This window comes from Littorina saxatilis, linkage group LG5 (genome assembly GCF_037325665.1).
Source record: "Littorina saxatilis isolate snail1 linkage group LG5, US_GU_Lsax_2.0, whole genome shotgun sequence".
Taxonomy (NCBI): Eukaryota; Metazoa; Mollusca; class Gastropoda; order Littorinimorpha; family Littorinidae; genus Littorina; species Littorina saxatilis.
The window spans coordinates 32227243-32250532 of NC_090249.1; the positions used below are offsets into that span (position 1 = coordinate 32227243).

The 23290-nt window shown below is 40.6% G+C and overlaps 1 protein-coding gene across 2 annotated transcripts; it reads right to left on the reverse strand.

The window, feature by feature from the left end:
* Positions 1 to 111: 111 nt before the first annotated feature.
* On the reverse strand, positions 112 to 23283 carry LOC138966890 (serine-rich adhesin for platelets-like). Of its 2 annotated transcripts, XM_070339280.1 has the most exons (10): positions 23168 to 23283; positions 21023 to 21294; positions 19959 to 20667; positions 19420 to 19565; positions 18675 to 18933; positions 14420 to 15038; positions 13748 to 13950; positions 1485 to 1648; positions 776 to 868; positions 112 to 736 (listed from the first exon to the last, which is right to left on the reverse strand). In XM_070339280.1, exons 2-9 carry the CDS (start codon positions 21287 to 21289, stop codon positions 791 to 793), a joined length of 2445 nt encoding a protein of 814 aa, XP_070195381.1. In that variant the 5' UTR covers positions 21290 to 21294; positions 23168 to 23283; the 3' UTR covers positions 112 to 736; positions 776 to 790. The 2 variants fall into 2 exon arrangements, with proteins under 2 accessions (XP_070195381.1, XP_070195380.1); XM_070339279.1 differs by having other exon boundaries at positions 112 to 868.
* Between the last annotated feature and the right edge of the window lie 7 nt (positions 23284 to 23290).

A 23290-nucleotide genomic window follows, 5' to 3' on the forward strand; every position in this document is an offset into this window, starting at 1 on the left:
AAAGCAAACTCAGTGTATAGCAACTGCTAGCTAACACACACACACACACACACACACACACACACACACACACACACACAAGCAAATGCTTACACAGTCACACAAACTGTTGCTTCAAGATGTATTTAGCTGCTTTCCAATGCAGAAGAGGAAAGTAACATTATCACAGATGCAGAATATCACAGATCTTTGATAAAATACGAAGCGTCACAGAAGCTCGCATGATTCATCCTACACATGCAATGCACCGTTCTAAAAACAGCCATCAAAAGAAGTTTGATATCTAGGCCTTGTTTACTTCTATTTTACACTTTCACCTCAAGAGGTCAAGAATCAAGATGGAATCTATAATATGTTACAAACAAAAAATATATATTCTAGGATTGTTCAATAAAGCACATGTTGAGCATCAGGAACTCGGCAAAGAACTATGTAGCACCAGCAATTACGTCTATGAGATCAAAAATTGGGGAAAATAGCAGAAAATCTTCAGTCTCAAGCTTTCTGAAATTACAGTCGATCCTGTCTATAACGACCTCCAGTCAAAAAGATGAATCATACAGAAACAAATTATTGGGAAGCCATGTGGGGAGTTGGTCATTATCGAAAGGTGGTAGCACGGGCAGGTTCAACTAATTCACAATTCAGCCTCTATGTCATTCACATTTTAAGTCATCTACCAAAGTTTGTTTCAGTCTTAAACACCTTTCAAAACTACATGGTTGTTTCAACACCTTCCTGCCTATAACTAGAAACAGACACATTCATATACTGGAAACTTAATTTAGCGTTATCGATCCATCTCCTCCGAGACCATCTTGAGCGCTTGTTTCATTGTTAGCCTTGGCTTTCTGTGCTTGGCAATGAACTGCAACAGACATAAAAAACAGGTCAGAAAAAAATTATTGTTATATGTATATGAATCACTTGCAAACATGTGGTTGTACATAACATAATGGAGAGAAAGGGATCAGTTACGAACATTTTCCTACCCCTCATATATTCAAAGGAGATTGAAACCTAACACACTAAGGTAGAGAAAAGATGTAGAGACATACCCCAAAGCTACTGTGATGGGAAAAATCAACAGTGCTTTTTACACTGTGCTTTGGTAAAAACTCACAATTGACTGCTACAAGGAGGAGACATAATGCGATAACTTAAATGACTCCTCTCATGTAAATCACTGTAACATTCAAGGATCAAAATACTAGAAGGGTTAGCTCATGATACGTTTAATAAATGACGGAACAATTTGGAATGTTTTGTTCTGTTATTGATTAAACATTCAATCCCCCGAAAGCAGCGTATGGCGGGGTAAAAACAGTCATACACGTAAAAACCCACTCATGCAAAAAACAGGTGTACGTGGGAGTTTCAGCCCATAAACGCAGAAGTAGAAGAAAAAGAACATTCCATAAACCAACCTTCTCCAATTTTTTTATTTCTCAAATTTGATATTTATCTGTCTAATAATCACTCACAGCTTTTGTCCCTTCCACAGTGGTGTACTTGTAGTCAGGCACGTTGTTGTCTGTGAGTGTGTGGTACAGGCGGTCGTGGGCAAAGGCAAACTGCTTGATCAGCTCTATCTGCTGCTTCAACATCTCATGGATGACAAGCGTGGCTGGACTGTAGGCCGTCATAGCTGAAACAGTCCAAGAAAACAGTATGTTCAGGGAGAGTTTGAAGAATCTAATTATGCCAGTAGGATAAAATATTATGTGAGGGAAGAGTTTCTAGGCTGTTGGCCGTCATAGCTGAAACAGTCCAAGAAAACAGTATGTTCAGGGAGAGTTTGAAGAATCTAATTATGCCAGTAGGATCAAATATTATGTGAGGGAATAGTTTCTAGGCTGTTGGCCGTCATAGCTGAAACAGTCCAAGAAAATAGTATGTTCAGGGAGAGTTTGAAGAATCTAAATATGCCAGTAGGATAAAATATTATGTGAGGGAAGAGTTTCTGGACTGTAGGCCGTCATAGCTGAAACAGTCCAAGAAAATAGTATGTTCAGGGAGAGTTTGAAGAATCTAATTATGCCAGTAGGATAATATATTATGTGAGGGAAGAGTTTCTAGGCTGTTGGCCGTCATAGCTGAAACAGTCCAAGAAAATAGTATGTTCAGGGAGAGTTTGAAGAATCTAATTATGCCAGTAGGAAAATATGTCATGTGAGGGAAGAGTTTCTGGGTTGAAGATCATCATACATGTACAAAAGAAAGTAAGCTCAATGAGTATTTGAAGAATTTGTGTGAGTATGAAAACATGCTATGGATGGTGCAAACTGCTGTGCTGTATGCTGTCTAAGCTGAAACAGTCACAACCACCAACATTTTTTGTATTGTACTTTCAGTGAATGAGAAAACATTTGTGGGAGTTTGCGAACAGTTCTTGCAATTACATGTAAAACTGCCCAACAACACAGTAAGCTTTATAAATATTTAAAGAGTTTGTGGAAGTTTGAAAACCGTTCCAATGCACTGAAACATGGAATTTTCTGCTTGAAAGAGAGGGATAGTCTTGGTGCCATGCTTACAGAAAAAAGACATCAGATTTCTGCCACTATCCAGTCCTAGAACCATGCTGGCTATGAATTGGCTAGATAGACATCTGCTGGAATGGCTTCAACCATGTTACCGAACAGTGAAGGTTCAATTTTCATAGATACAGTAAAACTGAAAAATGCTGCATCAGTTTTATCTGCTGCTTCTGCACATCAGGGTACAGCTAAAGCAACAGGAGACTGCTGTTAATAGCTGAAACAACATAATAGAATTTGGGTAGGTCAGAAATGGTATATAAGTGGGATCCTGAAAACTGCTCAATTACTTTTGTCCATGATTTTACCATATCATGAAGAGCTAGAGTGAAGTATGCTTTTAGGGCTTGACTAGACAACCCGATTGCGCTCACTACATGGTATAAAGAGAGCGCCGTTCAACCCGGCCGATTCCTCGGCTGACGTCACGCGTCCAAGGGAAGTAATTTTCGAGCGGGCTGCATTGACTCAGCCAAGAATGCAAACTTTCTTCGATTAAAGACATTGTAGCATGTCTAAAATCTTCGGACTTGTGTTATCAAGCTGTTAAAATCACCAAGTAACTTTTAAGTATAGTTTCAGTTACATGAGAACTCATCTGATGAATAGATTTTGAGAGCCACAACCCAACAGCTGCCCTTTAAAGGTCAACACTTTTATAGAAAATAGCTTTTGGAATGGCTGTGGTCAGTGTCATTAGAAGGAATGCACTGTGTGCATTTTCAAGTTTTGTTCAATGCTTCTGTGCACCTCAGGTGGATTACACTGGTAAAGGGTGAAAACTCCCATTCTAGCCCCCCCCCCCCCCCCCCTTTAAGACACCCACCTCCTCCCAATTTAAGAACCTACTTTCTCAGAGTTTCTGTTCATGGCGAATGTACATAATTGTATAACCAAGACTCCCTCTCTTAACAGACCTGCTTTTCTGATCTTTTAGGATGACTTAGAAGGAGGGTTCCATTGTACACACCGCTGCAAGAGAGACAGACTCAGACACAGCACACTCTGCCCCCCCTCCCCCCCACCCCATACACACACTCTTTGTGTGGTTACATCTTATATATATCCTCATGTAGAAACGGGTTGTGAGAGAGTTTCTGCAGTAAACAATTCTATGACCAGGCAAGTCAAGGAATCAAGTTGCGGGGGAGAAGATGGTACAGGGGGAGGGGAGGGGCGGGGGTGATGCAGCATTTTTAGCCATATCCTCTCAGGAAGGGGGTTGAAAGAGAAAGACTAGTGTGTGTGTGTTGTGTGTGCGTGTATCTGTGTGTGCGTATATGTGTGAGTGTGTGTGTGTCTTGTGTGTGCGTGTGTGTTGTGTGTGCGTGTGTCTGTGTGTGCGTATATGTGTGAGTGTGTGTGTGTGTGTCTTGTGTGTGCGTGTGTTTTGTGTGTGCGTGTGTCTGTATGTGCGCGTGTGTGTCTGTGCGTGTGTGTGTTTGTGACAGAAGTTCCCCACCCCACATTCCTCCGGCTCTGCCACTCATTTTACCCGTGACGTGATCTCTCATCTTCAACCCGGCAATTCTAACATGATCAACGTTTACCGCTGTTCAAAGGAATAATTATGACAAAAAGTGCAGGAAATCAAACCCGGACGATCAATCTGATTGCCGCGCACGAAAATAGCTATCGGGCTTTTAATCATACTTGGAGCAAAGTGGTGACAACAGCCACAGGTGTGACCACACGGTTTGTTCCACCGTGGGTTGTTTGTGTGGCTAACGTTACTGGGCATGTGTGGCCGTTGGAGAGAGAGAGAGAGAGAGAGAGAGAGGGAGAGAGGGGGGGAGGGACTGAGAGAGACAGACAGACAGACAGAGGCAGAAAGAGAGAGGGAGATATCATTTGTGTTAATGTGTCAGAGAAAAGACAAGCAAAGATGACGAGAAAGACACGGATCGAGAGACTATCAGTAGAGAGAGAGAGAGAGAGAGAGAGAGAGAGAGAGAGAGAGAGAGAGAGAGAGAGAGACAATCGATCTAGAGAGACAGACGGACGGAGACTTTATTTGACTGTGTGTACGCACGGACTTGCAAGTCGGTGGTGTAAGAGAGAGAGAGAGAGAGAGAGAGAGAGAGAGAGAGAGAGAGAGAGAGAGAGAGAGAGAGAGAGAGAGAGAGAGAGAGAGAGAGAGAGAGAGAGCGAGCGAGACAGAGACAGACATACAGACTGACTGACAGAGAGATATACATACATAGAGAGACTGTGCATTCGACTTTGTTTACGCGAGAGAGAGAGAGAGAGAGAGAGAGAGAGAGAGAGAGAGAGAGAGAGAGAGAGAGAGTGCATTTGACTGTTTACTAAACACAGAGAGAGAATGAGAGAGAGAGAGTTTGCTGTTCGTTCTCACACAAATGACTCAGACGAGCAGATCGAGGGGTTAAAAATGAGCGATGCCAAGACTAACAAACTTTGTGTAACAAGTCAAATTCTTGTTACTTGTTAAGAAGTCAGGGAGAGTGAGGAAGAGGTGGGTCGGGGAGTCGCGCAGGAAGCGCACACGAAAAAAACAAGACGATGTGTGTGTGTGTGTTTGTGTGTGTGTGTGTGTGTGTCAGTGTGCGTGTGTGCGTGCGTGCGTGCGTGCGTGTGTGCGTGCGTGCGTCTGTGCACGGCCCTGTGTGTCTGTGTTTGTTCATTCCTTTTCAGTGTCGAACAAGAAGACAACAAACAAGAAGAAAACAAAAACAGAAGAAGATAAAGATGAACAAGAATAAGTATTTGTGTGGGGGTGGGAGACAGGAGTGTGTGACGTGCATGGTGGTTGGGGTCGTCAGTGTCAAATGGAGCAAAGTGTGCGTGGCAAGCCTGCCAGGGGCCACGTACCTGTACAATGATCACCCCCAGGTGGAGCCATGTGATTGGTACACGAGGAGGAAATAACAATTGACCATCGTTAACAGCACACTTGTCACTTATTCACCCCGCACTACATCACGTCCTATTAAACACCTATGTCATTCAACGGTAACGTTACGGGGGAAGTGGATTATGCGGCTGCCTCAAACCATCGCTCAAAATTATGTCACGACCTTCAAACACTGAGAGTAAAGTCAGTGATAGGATTATAGGAATGAAGCTCACACTCGCTAACACATCTACATACGTACGTAAGCTACGCCGGTGTTAAGTCGGTCAAGCTACCCCCCCCCCCCACACACACACACACCGCATTCACAGTCCACCCCACCCCCCCACCCCAGAAATCCGTGTGTTATAGGTCCTGTTTGATCTATCCCCCGCCCCCGTACCCCCACAGACTACCCGGAGACCCGCAGTATAACAGTCTATGGGTAACAGTCCGCCTCCCCCCCCTCTCTCCCATCCCGGTGGGGCAATACTGCCTAACTGCACACACTGACAAGAATCGGGAGTAATGCCCATAATTATCAGGAAAAACCACAGGCTTTCCTACGCGTTTTTGTCATAAAGCTATTTCATATGTTACGTGGATTTCCATTGGTCAATTGGGCAAAACTGAGTTCATTACAAAAGTGATATCAACGACATTTCCGTCGATATCAGTTTTGATATCGACGACCTCTTTATTGCTTCCCCACTTCAAAAACAAAAACACCTAAATTTAAAAACAAAACAATATAATTATATGAAAATGTAATTATCCCAGAATTTAGTTGAGCAAGTGATGAAAGACTTTTTGAAAGAAAAGACATTTGGAAATACTGAAAAGTACAAGAAAAGAGTGAACAAAAAGATATAATAATCAGAGGGAGGGATATATGTAACAGCCAAAACTGAGACAAATACTGTTGTAAATTTTTTTTTACAGTAAATACAAAATGTCCAGAGAAGTAGCAATATATCTAACATTGACGGACTGTGTGATGATATCTTCTGCTATTGGTCTGTTTCGACAGTGATAACAAAATCTCGACCTCCGGTCTCGATTTTGATATAGTCCGTCAATATTGGGTAATGCTACCAGCCAGTCCGACTTTTATTACTTCAAAGGATCGTTCTTTTCCAAATTCTAAATGGAAAAGGTTTTGACTCTATCCTTACTGTTCTTTCAGAGCCTGTATATAATATTACGTGTGGCTGAGTGAGTGGATGACAAGTATACGCCGACAGCTGACGCCGACGAGACACGTCAGTATATATACTGACATGAAATCTCTCTCAGTCTCTCTCTGTCTCTCTCTCTCCGCACACACATACACACACACACCCGCGAGTACTAGTACAAACACAGACACAAGACATTTAAAGGCACAGTAAGCCTCCCGTAAACCATCACAGAGCTCCCCGAGCGTCTACATACAGTACAAGCATACTTCCATTTGAACGCTCACCGAACGGGAACATCCTGGCTGCTTTCTGTCGAGCGTGAGAAATTTTCAAAGAATTTATTTTCGTGGACTTGCTCCTCTACAACAATGGCGCCTCGTTTTGGTGCTGGACGGCTGTTATGAATATTCAATACCGGAAATCACGCCCGGACAGTAAGCCTCCCGTAAACCATCACAGATACTGTCAGGCTTTTACACACAGTACAAACACCCTTCCATTTGAACGCTCACCAAACGGGAACATCCTAGGTGCCCTACGTAAAGAGCGAGCAATTTGTAAAGAATTAATTTTGCAGATTGTCTCGAACACTTTTTGGACCCATCCTGAACTCAGGTCAAAAATGAGTTACTTCCCTTCGGGTCTCATTCTATCGATGTAAACTGGCCATAGCCGTGGATCGATGATTATCAGAATGTTTTTGGACCGTTGTGCGTTTTTGCGCTAGACCTAACTTTTAAAATCTAAATAATAAATTGACAGCTTGTTACACAAACATTCTTTAATCATAAAAGAATTATTTTTTCATCAAGACAAAATCAGTACAATTCGAAGTTGTGAAAGTTTGAAAAAAGAAAAGCCCGGAAGCAGGGTCACGCAAGGGTAGTAGCAGACGACGGTTTATGCATTATATCGCAGTTCCTCTCAACAGTCAAAAGCCATCGCTAGAGTTCTTGTGAACCACAGCCGTTTGTTTCGTGCATAAAAACGTGCTATTGTAGCCGATAAGAAGCTCACATCGAGTCGCATAGTTCAAATGACTAACTGACGACTACATTGTGAAAAAGGGAAACTGGATCACACGGGTTCACAATGGCTCAGGGGTAAGATAAACCACGCAAAAATAAATTCTTTGAAAATTGTTCGCTCTTTCTAGGATGTTCTCAATCGGTGAGTGTTTAAATGAAAGGGTGTTTGTACTGTGTGTAAAAGCCTGACCGTATCTGTGGTGGTTTACGGGAGGCTTACTGTGCCTTTAACAGGCACAGTAAGCCTCCCGTAAACCATCACAGAGCTCCCCGAGCGTCTACATACAGTACAAGCATACTTCCATTTGAACGCTCACCGAACGGGAACATCCTGGCTGCTTTCTGTCGAGCGTGAGAAATTTTCAAAGAATTTATTTTCGTGGACTTGCTCCTCTACAACAATGGCGCCTCGTTTTGGTGCTGGACGGCTGTTATGAATATTCAATACCGGAAATCACGCCCGGACAGTAAGCCTCCCGTAAACCATCACAGATACTGTCAGGCTTTTACACACAGTACATACACCCTTCCATTTGAACGCTCACCAAACGGGAACATCCTAGGTGCCCTACGTAAAGAGCGAGCAATTTGTAAAGAATTAATTTTGCAGATTGTCTCGAACACTTTTTGGACCCATCCTGAACTCAGGTCAAAAATGAGTTACTTCCCTTCGGGTCTCATTCTATCGATGTAAACTGGCCATAGCCGTGGATCGATGATTATCAGAATGTTTTTGGACCGTTGTGCGTTTTTGCGCTAGACCTAACTTTTAAAATCTAAATAATAAATTGACAGCTTGTTACACAAACATTCTTTAATCATAAAAGAATTATTTTTTCATCAAGACAAAATCAGTACAATTCGAAGTTGTGAAAGTTTGAAAAAAGAAAAGCCCGGAAGCAGGGTCACGCAAGGGTAGTAGCAGACGACGGTTTATGCATTATATCGCAGTTCCTCTCAACAGTCAAAAGCCATCGCTAGAGTTCTTGTGAACCACAGCCGTTTGTTTCGTGCATAAAAACGTGCTATTGTAGCCGATAAGAAGCTCACATCGAGTCGCATAGTTCAAATGACTAACTGACGACTACATTGTGAAAAAGGGAAACTGGATCACACGGGTTCACAATGGCTCAGGGGTAAGATAAACCACGCAAAAATAAATTCTTTGAAAATTGTTCGCTCTTTCTAGGATGTTCTCAATCGGTGAGTGTTTAAATGAAAGGGTGTTTGTACTGTGTGTAAAAGCCTGACCGTATCTGTGGTGGTTTACGGGAGGCTTACTGTGCCTTTAACATAACAAATACCACAGTGTTTATAGCCCTCTCCCACATAAACACATCGTGCACTGGCGCGCGCACACACACACTGACACACACACTCTCCGCTTCGGTTCTCACAGTCACACTCTCTCTCTATTATAAATATATATATTATTGATATATCATTAACGGTGTTTTTAGCTCTCTCTCCTCTCTCTCTTCCCGTTATTTTTGTTCTACCTCAGAAGCAACTAGGCCTACCCACTTTCTTTCCCGAAAACTTCCATCAGCAAGATTCATTTTCCTATTGTACCTCCACGCGCTTTCTTCAATTGTAATAGTTAGATCAGCAGATATTTCTGTCAGATGAAAGTATAAGCCATGAAATATGACAATACAGATATGAGATAAGACCGTAAGGACATTTTAACAATGATAATAATGAGAGGGATAGTGTCAACTTTGACCCATAAATAGTTGTGCTGTCGATCTGAGATTGTGCCGCGTGGAGTTTTCGCTGGTTGTCTCTGATTGGAGCAACCTTCGTACAGCACAGCCATTCAGAGTCGCACACCACATGCACAGGCACATGACAAAGTACACTTTTAACACGTTAATTTCAGTTTTTTGATGTTCTCTCGGTGGTTAATGATAGCAGACAGATACAGCCGTGGAAATGTTGTTGCTGTTGTGGGCCTCTTCTAGGCTTTACTTACCACTGCCTCGCATTAGATGTTACTGTGTGCGAGGTAAAGGTGTGTTCACCTTCATAAAAACTGTTATCATCCCACTGAAAGACTGAGGGCAACAGATGTTCTTTTTGCTCGAATGCAGTATTAACCCTGCATATAATTACATGCATTTAAGTGCTGATCTTTTTTGATGCTTTAATTTCTTTTGTGATCCCTCAATCTTTTGCAGGCATGTGTGTGTGTATTGTGTGTGTGTGTGTGTGTGTGTACAGTGTGTGTGTGTGTGTGTGTGTACAGTGTGTGTGTGTGTGTGTGTGAGAGAGAGAGAGAGAGAGAGTTAGAGAGAGAGATATTACTTCTTGACAAAACATGAATTTCTCTCAATCCAAACTAAACATTTTCATCTCTCTCTCTCTCTCTCTCTCTCTCTCTCTCTCTCTCTCTCTCTCTCTCTCTTTCTCTCTTCTTTTGAAGTTTCTATTACCCTTTATGGTATCCCCTATTCTGGAATCTCCTTATTTGGGTTCAATTAAAGAGTAGAAACAAATCTGCCCGTAACAGCCACACAAAGCAATTTCCTTATCTTTTGTTCTCACAAAAATCCCTCACTAAATAAACAAGACCATTTTTTCCCCATGTAAAACAATAGAAAGATGTTGAACAATAGCGTGACTCCGGCCAAACATCTACTATCTATCGCCTAAAACAATTTTGATAAGATTTCAGTGACTGTGCCAGTGGTCTGCTCCAGTTCATGGCCTCGTGATTAACTGATTTGATATGCACCATAAACAAGTCGCGTAAGGCGAAAATACAATATTTAGTCAAGTAGCTGCCATTTTTCAGCAAGACCGTATACTCGTAGCATCGTCAGTCCACCGCTCATGGCAAAGGCAGTGAAATTGACAAGAAGAGCGGGGTAGTAGTTGCGCTAAGAAGGATAGCACGCTTTTCTGTACCTCTCTTCGTTTTAACTTTCTGAGCGTGTTTTTAATCCAAACATATCATATCTATATGTTTTTGGAATCAGGAACCGACAAGGAATAAGATGAAAGTGTTTTTAAATTGATTTCGACAATTTAATTTTGATAATAATTTTTATATATTTAATTTTCAGAGCTTGTTTTTAATCCGAATATAACATATTTATATGTTTTTGGAATCAGCAAATGATGGAGAATAAGATAAATGTAAATTTGGATCGTTTTATAAAAGAAATATTTTTTTTACAATTTTCAGATTTTTAATGACCAACGTCATTAATTAATTTTTAAGCCACCAAGCTGAAATGCAATACCGAAGTCCGGGCTTCATCGAAGATTACTTGACCAAATTTTCAACCAATTTGGTTGAAAAATGAGGGCGTGACAGTGCCGCCTCAACTTTCACGAAAAGCCGGATATGACGTCATCAAAGACATTTATCAAAGAAATGAAAAAAACGTATGGGGATATCAATCCCAGGAACTCTCATGTCAAATTTCATAAAGATCGGTCCAGTAGTTTGGTCTGAATCGCTCTACACGCACGCACGCACACACACACACACACACACACACATACACACACACATACACACACACATACACCACGACCCTCGTTTCGATTCCCCCTCGATGTTAAAATATTTAGTCAAAACTTGACTAAATATAAAAAGAACACAGCATTGTTCACCAGTGATAACTTCAATAATTTGTTTTTATGCCAAAAGGTCTGTGGAAGCTTAATGATAACCAGAAAAGTATAAATGTAGACACTGGGAAAAAATTTGCCAAATGAATGTACATGTGCGTCCTTTGCAGTACTATGTTAAAGCACTGTAAAAAATTTTAAAAAACACACACACAAAAACCATACATTTCAAAGGCCTACACACTTATAGTGTTGCAACGAGTAGTTTACAGATCCTACCACCTTGCATACATCAAATGATTTTAGTGGTACTCTGCTGACAGGAGACACTTCTATTAGAACACATAATCATCTTTAACAGAAAGTTTCTGTCAAGTTTTAGACCTATCTTCTTGCTAAGTGTTACACATGAAAACTGCATGACTCATTTTCAAGGATAACGTACATATTAATTTCAAGCATTAAATTTCCACCTGAACAACTTTTCTTATTAAAGCCTAACTCTGCCTAGATGAGGTTTACAGAATGATAGAATCTTTCACGAAATAAGCAATTCTAACCTTATGGAACACACTTGCACAAGCATTTAACTGCATTAAATGACACAGTTCATTTTAATGGCTATTTAGTATGCGTAAACCACACACCAGTTCTCGTGGTTTATTCAACCCCTGAGCGATCGTGGACCCGTGTAACCCACTTTCCCTTTTTCACATGCGTGATGAATTAAGTCGTCAGTTTGTGGTTTCAATACAACTGCAATAGCACGTTATTGTGTACCTCTGAATCCAAAATGAAACAAACGACTGTGTGTTGCACGAACTGAGCGGTATGGATTTAAAGAGCGGAGTCGAGATATTTTGCTGGCTGAAGCGACTGCATGGTCAAAGGCATGTTCAACGAGTATCGCGAGTGGGATCAAGGGACGATACTCCCTAATTTTTACACAGACAGCCATCTACACAGAACCGTGTGAGAGAGACCGTTCAAAGAAACTGGCGATATGCAGAAAATTCGTCTGCTTGGGCAAACACAACCTTGCATGACCTGCTTCCGGGCTCCCTTTTTTCAAACTTTTAAAACTTTGAATTGTACTGATCTGATCTTGATGAAGAAAGAATCATTTTATGATTTAAGAATGTTTGTCTCACATTTGTTATTTAGATTTTAAAAGTTAGTTCTAGCGCCAAAACGAGGCTTCTGATTTGTTTTATATGACATCCTTTTCTAACTGCACGAAATAAATTGCTTGAAAATGTCTCGCTCTCAACGTAAAGCAGCCAGGATGCTCCCGGGCGGTAAGCGTTCAAATGGAAGTATGTTTGTACTGTCTGTAAAAGCTCGGGAGGCTCAGGGATCAGAAACAGATAGTTTACGGGAGGCGAAGGGTGGCTTTAAGCAATATGTAAAAATTGCTTTGATTTTTAAAAAATAATTTAAAACGTCCTCCGCTAGCCACCTGGACAGGCTATACCCGACAACCAAGTTATCGATGCACTAACAGTCTTATGTCTAGACTCTCAATATTAATCCCTTTTGTGCATTGTCTAGCAGTCACAATGGCACACTTGCCAGTAACTAGACCCATGTGTTTAGACTCAATTGGATCCCAGATTTTGACAAGGCGTGGGACAAGGCGTGGGGGCGTACAATGAGAGTGATCTGCCTTGACCTTTCCTCATGCTACACAATGAACAAACTATTTTGTTTGAAATTGAAACCAAAAAATCAATGAATAAAAATGAAAAAAACACATAAAAAACAAAACAAAAAACCAGAAAAACATGCATGTGTTCAAGAGGAGAGAGAATGAAACAAAATGATGAGAAGACAAAGACAAGAGAGGTTCAAACTGAAAGGAGAGAAATAGAAAAATAAGTGAATAGTTTACTGTGCAACCATTCTTCCATTTATTATAGAATAGGTGCTAAATTAGAAAGAGCTTTGAAAGAAAAAAGGGAAGGTGAAGGGTGCAGAGACAGACAGTCACACACAAACAGAGACAGAGAATCAGGCAGACAAAGCACCAGCAATAATGAATTATATATATAAAAAAAAAACTCATTACAAGAGACTGAATGGACTGACATTACTTTTCCATCCTCAAGATAAGGCAGATAGACAAGCCGGCAGACTGACCGATTCACAGACAGACACACAGACAGACAAAGAGCAGACAGCCAGAAATATCTCTCTCCCACTCCAGAAATAACATTCACAAGCTCTTTCTTTTCACTGTTTCAGGCAAGCCCATGTACATTCTGACACAAAGCCACTCTCCCACTCTAGAAGTAACATTCACATGCTCTTTCTTTCCACCCAAACCCACGTAAGTTCTCACACAAAACATCAACACACAAACTTTCTTTCAAACTCCAGAAATAACATTCACATGCTTTTTCTTTTCACGCAAACCCATGTACGACCTCACAGAAAACATCAACACACAAACTCTCTCTCCCACTACAGAAATAACATTCACATGCTCTTTCTTTTTACACAAACCCATGTACGACCTCACACAAAACATCAACACACAAACTCTGCGGACTACGCACTCACCTTCCAAAGCATCAGGGTTGATGACAGTAGCGGCAATAGGGGTGGGGTCAACATTATCCAGACCCAGAGAAGGTCCAAGCACAGAGACGCCGGTATGTGTGAACCACTGATAATTGAGTCCTGCTGGTGCGGCCGTCTGAATCTCAACGCTGCGGGTCTCCATCACTACTTTCTTATTGCGGGAAGGTCTTGGAGTTGCTTCACTGGAATAAGAAATTGAAACGTAGGATTGATTTCTCAAAGTAATGAAACTACAGTACTCAAGTTGGGTGAAGGTGTTCAAATGCATCTTTTTACTTTTTTACGACTAACTCGTTATGGTATGACTATGAGTTATTTCCCTTATGACATAAGGAAAATGTGAAAAGTGTCTGTTAAAGACATGAAAAGCCACACAGTCAACACACAGGCAAACAAACTGACAAAAACAACAAACAAAACAACAACAAAACTATGACTCACTAGAATATTTAAGGCCATGAGCTTACCACTTACCAGTTCAAAAGTTTGGCCAAACTGCTTCATAACACTAACAGGACACAAAAACAACAAACACATACACAAATGTACACAACAACACACTCTCTCTCTTTATCACACATTCATTCACACAGACATGCAAATAAATAATTAGATATGGTAACAAATAAATGAAACTAATTTTAGTCTTACCTTTCTGTGTCCTCGTCAGAGTATCTATAGTGCGAACTTCTGTCTGTGTCTGAGTCTTGGGCCACTGACAGTGTCTCACTGGCAAAGTCCTCTGTATACTCCATGCCTGTTTCCTCGTCACTGTACTGTGTCGCTATTGAGGACGCGCTTGTTTGACGAGAGAGCCGACCCCTGCCCTTATCTTCCCCGATCCTCTCAGATATGCTGGGCTCAAAATCCTCAGAGTAGGATACCTGGCGCTTTGGAGTCGCTCTGGAGCCTATTTGCGTCACAATCTCCGATACAGTCTCGTTGTGGCGCTTTTTTGCGCCGATCGGTTCCGTGGCGATTTCAGACTCATCTGTGACTTCTTTGTCTGACCCTCCTAACAGGTCTTCAATTGACTGAACGCCAAAAGATTCGAACACATTGCTGCTCTTGCTCTTTTTCTTTTTGTCCGCTTTCTCCCGACCCTTGTCTTTGCCCTTGGATTTCTTTTTCTGGGAAGGGCTTGGGCTGCGCGACTTCTTGAAGGGGCTGGGTTGCTTCTTCTGAGATTTTCTGGTGTCCATGGAATATGAGGCTGGTTCCGGAGTAGTCAGAACAATACGACCAAGAGTTTTAGCGTCCATCAAGTTGACTGGAAAAAAACCACAACACAAATCAGATTTTTTTTCATGGTACATGTATTTACAGTTTTAGGAACCAGGATACAGTTATTTTCTTTATTTTATTAACAGCCCATTACTTTTTGTAAACTTAAGAAAATCTACAAAAGTCAACTTTGAAACTTTTTAAAAAGAATCATTTGTTGCTACAGTTTTCTGTCATTTTTGGCAATCTTACAAAAACACTGCTCCAAAAAGTCTGTTCTTCGTAACTGATAATAAAAAACGCTCGCGCTGGACCCGAGTACTCTTCAGACATTCACACACACACACACACACACACACACACACACACACACACACACTCTCTCTCTCTCCCTCACTCCTTCTCTCTCTACCTCTCTCTCTCACACACACACACACACACACACACACACACACTACCACATCTCCATTCTAAAACACGTCACGTTCCAAATCAAAAGACGACATTCTATTTTCTTACGTCACTATTCTTGGTTTACGGTACCATTCGGCGGCTTTGCTACGAGTATGGCATAGTCTTGGTTTGCCGAGACCTTGCACCGTTCTATCAGACTGCCTGGCTGGCTGTTGCACCGCGAATTCCTCCCACCGCCAAGTCGTTTTTTTGTTGTTTATTTCGTATTTAGGTCCCAGGTAACATTATGAAGTTTTAATACGATCAATCGGACCTATTATCAAGTTAGTGTATCAACTTTTGAACGAACTGCGCCCAGTAGTTTCCCAGCAATAAGCTGTTAAGTCGAGACACACACACAGACACACAATTAAAGTCTGCTGGACCCTTGTACTAGCGTACTCGGGGATAACACTATCTTACTCCACACGAAGCACAAATACTGCAGGAAAAAAAACACTAAATAAAAGCAGTGATCACATGAACTTTAAATCACAATAATTTTGTTTACAAGTTATAAAAATACATCAAGTATTACCTTCAACAAAAATAAATATTATAAACTAACTGATCTGATTTATATAAAATCGAAACTACCATGAATTGAGAAAACAGGGTTTTGCCATTATAGCCCAACATCACACAACCAACACCCCACAATAGCATCTTCAAACCCCATCCAATACAATTGTTACTCCAATCAAGTATTTTTGTTTTTGTAACAAGATTGTTCTTTTCACTTAAAAGAAAACCAACAGTAGCAACCTCTTAATATTTTAAAAGCAATTTTTGAAGTGATATAAAAACAAGTCGCGTAAGGCGAAAATACAATATTTAGTCAAGTAGCTGTCGAACTCACAGAATGAAACTGAACGCAATGCCATTTTTCAGCAAGACCGTATACTCGTAGCATCGTCAGTCCACCGCTCATGGCAAAGGCAGTGAAATTGAAAAGAAGAGCGGGGTAGTAGTTGCGCTAAGAAGGATAGCACGCTTTTCTGTACCTCTCTTTGTTTTAACTTTCTGAGCGTGTTTTAATCCAAACATATCATATCTATATGTTTTTGGAATCAGGAACCGACAAGGAATAAGATGAAAGTGTTTTTAAATTGATTTCGACAATTTAATTTTGATAATAATTTTTATATATTTAATTTTCAGAGCTTGTTTTTAATCCAAATATAACATATTTATAAGTTTTTGGAATCAGAAAATGATGGAGAATAAGATGAACGTAAATTTGGATCGTTTTATAAATTTTTATTTTTTTTTACAATTTTCAGATTTTTAATGACCAAAGTCATTAATTAATTTTTAAGCCACCAAGCTGAAATGCAATACCGAAGTCCGGGCTTCGTCGAAGATTACTTGACCAAAATTTCAACCAATTTGGTTGAAAAATGAGGGCGTGACAGTGCCGCCTCAACTTTCACGAAAAACCGGATATGACGTCATCAAAGACATTTATAAAAAAAAATGAAAAAAACGTTCGGGGATTTCATACCCAGAAACTCTCATGTCAAATTTCATAAAGATCGGTCCAGTAGTTTAGTCTGAATCGCTCTACACACACACACAGACAGACAGACACACGCACATACACCACGACCCTCGTTTCGATTCCCCCTTGATGTTAAAATATTTAGTCAAAACTTGACTAAATATAAAAAATTGAAAAAAAAATCAAGAATGTTTGCACCAGATACGTTTGTTCACTGCAATTTCATTTGACCAGTCCTTCACTAGAGATGATCTATTACACACACATTGATGAATAATTTCCAGACCCTTTAACCAAAGTAAAACATGAAAGAGTCTTTCAAGACACTGCAAACACACTGGAATTAAACAAAGTGTCACTTACCATAGTCAGTAACAAAACAAAACACACAAAACAACAACAGCAATAAAAACAAGAACAGTACACACACATGCAGAAAACACAGAACGTATTCCATTAGAACTTCACATCATATATTAAACATTTCAAAAACAAGAAGGGCAAAGCCCATACGACTCACATGCTTGACCTTGGTCAAATAACTAAACCTAGCAATGACATCATACACTAAGAACTGCTTTACACATTTTTCCTACCAAAATACATGTGACCTTGCCCAAGGTCAAGGTCATCCAAGGTCATGCAACACAAAGCTGTTAATTCAAGACATAGGAAGTACAATGGTGCTTATTGGCTCTTTCTACCATGAGATATGGTCACTTTTAGTGGTTCACTACCTTATTTTGGTCACATTTCATAAGGGTCAAAGTGACCTTGACCTTGATCATATGTGACCAAATGTGTCTCATGATGAAAGCATAACATGTGCCCCACATAATTTTTAAGTTTGAAACAGTTATCTTCCATAGTTAAGGGTCAAGGTCACTTCAAAATATGTATACAATCCAACTTTGAAGAGCTCCTGTGACCTTGACCTTGAAGCAAGGTAAACCAAACTGGTATCAAAAGATGGGGCTTACTTTGCCCTATATATCATATATAGGTGAGGTATTGAATCTCAAAAACTTCAGAGAAAATGGGAAAAATGTGAAAAATAGCTGTTTTTTAGGCAACATTTATGGCCCCTGCGACCTTGACCTTGAAGCAAGGTCAAGATGCTATGTATGTTTTTTGGGGCCTTGTCATCATACACCATCTTGCCAAATTTGGTACTGATAGACTGAATAGTGTCCAAGAAATATCCAACGTTAAAGTTTTCCGGCCGGCCGGCCGGCCGGACGGACGGACGGACAACTCAGGTGAGTACATAGACTCACTTTTGCTTCGCATGTGAGTCAATAAATAAATAAAAACTGTAAAAAATATACAAACCAAACAATTTTAAACAAGTAAGGGGAGGGGGGGGGGCTGGAAACTTCTTCAAGTATGGAGCATTCCGTTCATTTATTTTCTTTATCATTTCATTTACAGACAAAGTGTATTATTGCCCCAAACTATTGTTTCCCCTCAAAAACCAAAGTATGACTGCCTGGTGGGGAAAAAATGACCATGCACATGAAAGATCACTCATGCTAAAAAGAAATGAAGATTTATTCATTTGCTAGCTTATTCATTATTTATTTAAATGGAGAAAATAGGTAGTTATCTGTACAGAAGATACTGTTAACAGTAACAGGTGTTTCCTGCCCATCTACTTAAAACTGTATCATTCTCTTGAGTATTCTTGTTCACCTTCTAACATCAAAATTAAAAGTTAAAAAAACTCACTCTCTAATGGCTCATCCATGCTAATGGAGTCAGCGATCATAATTTTCTCACGAGGACTATCCACAACTTCACTGGCAAGAGACTCCACAGATGACCTTCGGCGAAAGACAGACTTGGTCGGCGACTCTCGGTGAAATGCAGATCGACCTTTGCCCTTGCTAGGTGCTGTTGGTGATGGTGTTTGCCGTCTAGATCGGCGGCTAGGAGAGGGGGATGGAGAGGGATCTTTGGAAGCTTGGCGTTTGCTCTTTGCTGCCATCTGAAATAAATCATCAGAACTATTCAAAATTAAGAAACAAATCATAAGATATATTCACTGACACCTCTCTCTCTCTTTTGTTGTCAATCAGAAAAATAAAATAACGAAAACACCCATGACTTAACCCTCCCCTCCCCCCTCCCAGATACACAGTACCAGCAATAAAAGCATCAAAACCCATTATACTCTCGCTCGTGACTTCTTACACACCCTTCTAATTTTTGTCAGAAAACCTAGGGTGAAAGGTACAATGACCATGTGTTTAATACAGCAGAACCCTCCCTCAAGACCGTCTTAACTGGCTTGAGTCTGAAAAAAATCAGGTCTTAAAATGAAGGGAGTTTTGAAACGGGGGAAAATTTACAGACGTTATGAACAGAAAAACGGAGAGAGATAAAAGGTCTTAAAAAGGGGGTAGTCTTAAATTGGGAGGTCTAAAACAAGGAATCCACTGCACATGTATTTTTTTTTCTCATTTAAAATAACCTGTTCAGCTTGTCTCCTGCTTCCTCTGCTTTCGTCTGATCCTGACAGCCCTTGGATGAATTCTGCCAGGCTCTCCTCTTCTGAAGTCAGATATACATGAGACGATCCACGAAGCAATCCACCACTGCTATGAGCACGATGATCCCCTGCAATTAAGAAAAAAGAATGTAACAATAACTTATCAGTTCGTTCATACGTTTTATTCTGAATGTAAGGAAAAAGAAAATGCACAAATGCACGTTTCACAAGAAACATTTCTTTATAATTTTGCTATACCCAACAAATCCTTCTTTGCCAACTCTAATCTGCTCATCTTGATCTTAGCATAGGTATTGACCTCACAAACAAAAATAAACATCATAAAAGGCTCCTTGCAAAGTTTCTCAAGAACCAAATTGGCAAAAATGACAATACACACATACTATTTAACGGATTTTTAAAATTTTTTATTCAACAGCTACACATGTGGTTAAACAAATCCCAAGACTTAGTTCTCCTTCTATCTAAAACAACAGGAATACAGTTTATAGCATTCTAACCTGGACTTCTGGTTCTGGCTTCCCTTGACACCGATCTAGCAGGAGACTTGTGACCTGAACCTTTCACCTTGACCTCAGCCTTGACTTCTTGACCTCCCTGTTTCTTTATGAACTTGTTCCCATCATGCCCTACGCTGTTGTCTGAAGATGACCCTGGCCTGGAACCTTTTGAACCGGATACTTTTCCACGCACAGGGGGTCCAAAGCTCTCATCAGTGTCACTGTCTAGGAGTGAGCTGCGAGTTCGTCTCAAGGCAGCAGAACCGCTGGAGCGCTGGGTTATTTTGTTGGTGAGCGCCGTCGCTTTGTTCAACGCCGATGACATCTGTGTACCCCCTCTTCTGGAGGCAGCTGACGCCGACATACTGCTGAATTTGGGTCCAGATCTCACTGCTCCAGCGCCAATAAAATCGTCTTCAGCATAGTCATCGTCATCATCCTCATCTTGAGTGCTTGCACGAATCGCTGTGGTTTTCACCCCATAAGCACCACCACTTACTGGTCTTTTGATTGTAGTTTCGGCATCATTTTCAGGCTGTGATTTCTTCTTGAGAAACTTGCTGCCTGCGCCAGTGGCTGGACTGGGTGTTCTACGGACTCGAGGAGTCATTGGATCAGCTCCACTTGAGATCGAAATATCCCCATACTCCTCATAGTTCACTGACTTTGTCTGCTGAGATGTCTTCTGGGTCAAGGAGTTCAAGTAGCTCTGGAATAAAAAAAATCATACTGAAGAGTGTACACTTTTTTTACCCTGCATCAATTAAGCTCAACATTCTCTACCTGTCAAAAGGATTTCACTTGCATACCCTCTTGACATACATGTCTACTAGACCTTCAGTCTTCTTATCGTTTTTCGATCTTTTGTTGGGTAAGGGGATTTTTACTTCCTTCACCTTATTTTGCTTCACTCTTTTCAGTAAAAAACGACAGTTAGTGAGAATAACACTCCATCTGATCTAAAGTATGAAATTGAGCTTCTATATATAGTTCTAAGTTCAGAAATGCACACACACACACACAAAATTGCTCAGACAATTGCTCTCAAAGCCAAAGTGACTTACAGCAAGCTCATCTTCTTCACGAAGTTTGACTGGGACGCGTTCACCGCGCAGCTGAGTTGAAGCCTTCTGCAGGAGCTGCTGCGCAGCACTTGGACCTGCACCACGACCCCTGACGGCACCTCGGCCACTTGCAAAACCACCTCGACCACTTGCACCAGAAGCTTGAGCACCAGCGAAAGCACCTCGACCTAATCCCCCGGGACCTGCTCCTCCTCCGGCCACTGCAGGCCCAGCCACAGGCCCACCGCGACCTCTGCTACGCAGCATTTTCACTGAAAAAATATTGCAGAGGAGATCCCAGAAGTTATTTTACAATATATATATATATACAAAACCTCTCATGGAGAGGGTGACAGAATTAAAATGTACTTACAAAACAGCTGAAGAGCTATTGTTAATTTAACAGCTGTAGTGACTAAGTGACTTTTATACATGTGAATTAATACTAAGGCCTAAAAAAAAAATAGGTGTGGTTACGGTAACCCGACCTACCCTATTTTTAGGGGCCGATCCTATAACTTTTTATTACATTTGTCAAAACAAAACAAAATGAAAACAAGAAAACGAGTGCAGAAAACGCAATGAAATACGGTTGCGAGTGCTACACGCTTGGTTGCTCTGCTAATGGCAAAGTGCGATCACCAAAATGAACATGTGGAAATAACTTGTTGCTGTGAACACTTGTGACTAGAAGTGAAGGAACAAAGTTTGTGTTCAAGAATGTGAACTTTAAAGACTCTGAGGATGGCACATTAGATCCAATGACTGACAATCGCTTGTGGGTAGATTTATTTGAGTGAGAATTAAGCCACAAACACCAGTCTCGAATTCCTCTGATCTTGTAATTTTTATTTTTTTTAAAGGTAAGTTCAAAATTGTTCAAAAGAATATCCATAGTCGCACACTTATTTCCCTGTCAAGTAGGTTTAATTTGTATACATTAGAAAAAAAAGTAAAACAAAAAAAAAGGTGATTGCCTACCTTCCTACCCTATTTTTTTTGGCTATGTTACCTTAACCACACCTATTTTTTTTTGTTTTTGTGCCTAATAGTTGATCTCATTCAAGATTGCTTCGGTTCAGGTTGGCTCAGTGTGGTTGACGCTACAGTCAACAAAAACTGAGACTGTTTTCGTTGTTTTATTCATGATGGTATTATTGAATTATTTTGGATATGAATCAATTATATCAAAGCAAAGAATAATTCTTGTGAACTTCACTGATGGATTGAGCCCCAAAATTAAGCATAGTTAATTTATGTTGTCATTTTATCTAGACAAATATGTTGCTATGCTTGTCTCCCTTAGCAGAAATCACATAAGTGAAGCCCGCTACTAACTACAGCTGAACCAAGCCGAACTAGGTTCGGCTAATGTTACACTGTGCCTTGTTCGGTGTACTAACTAGCCGTGAATGTTTCGGTGTCACCGGTCACATGATCAAGAAATATCACGTGAGAAGACTCGTGATCGGTTGACAGTGTTATAGCTGCCATTATTGTCACTCTTAAAGGATGAAGACACACAAATATTCAACCAATGAAAAGTCAGTTTGTCTAAGGTTACAGTGACACGCTGCAAGGTTTGCAGGAGTGAATCGGCGAACCTCGAACGTTGTAGCTGCAACCCCAAAATAGGGGAATCCCCTTATATGATGACGTAGTGCAACATTTGCCGAACCTAGTTCAGCTTGATTCGCCTGTAGTTAGTAGCGGGCTTAAGGTCAAAATAGTTGTCTTCCTTCCTGGTTGCACCAACGTTTTTCTTCTAAATGTAAATAATAGGCATCGATACAGTTCATTCGTAACTTGAATGGTAACTAAAAGTAAAACTAAAAGGACTTGTTATGCTTTCAAGAGCAAGATCTGCAAAATTAGAGGCTTAGATTGCAGTAGAAAAACGTCCCTGAACTTACAACGTTAAAGTTTAACATAACCGATGAATGATGTGCTCTAAAAGCTTGAGCACAGGTGCTCAACTCACAATGTACTAGAAAATCGGAGACTGAAACATGATCTAACTTGAGCTGCAGCACCATTAACAGTAATAACACGCTCATTATTTGCAAAAGCCTCTGTTTAAGTAAAGAGACGGCATGCATAAAAAACCTGTGTATTTTCTTTGATTCAATGCATATGCATGCTTACAAATTGCACAGATCTCTCTGAAGACTGAAGCAAATCACATGGGTTTTTACTCAAAGCCTTCACATCTTGACAACATCCGCCATTTGTAAACAGGAAGAGAGATGGTTGCTTCCCTTGACACAG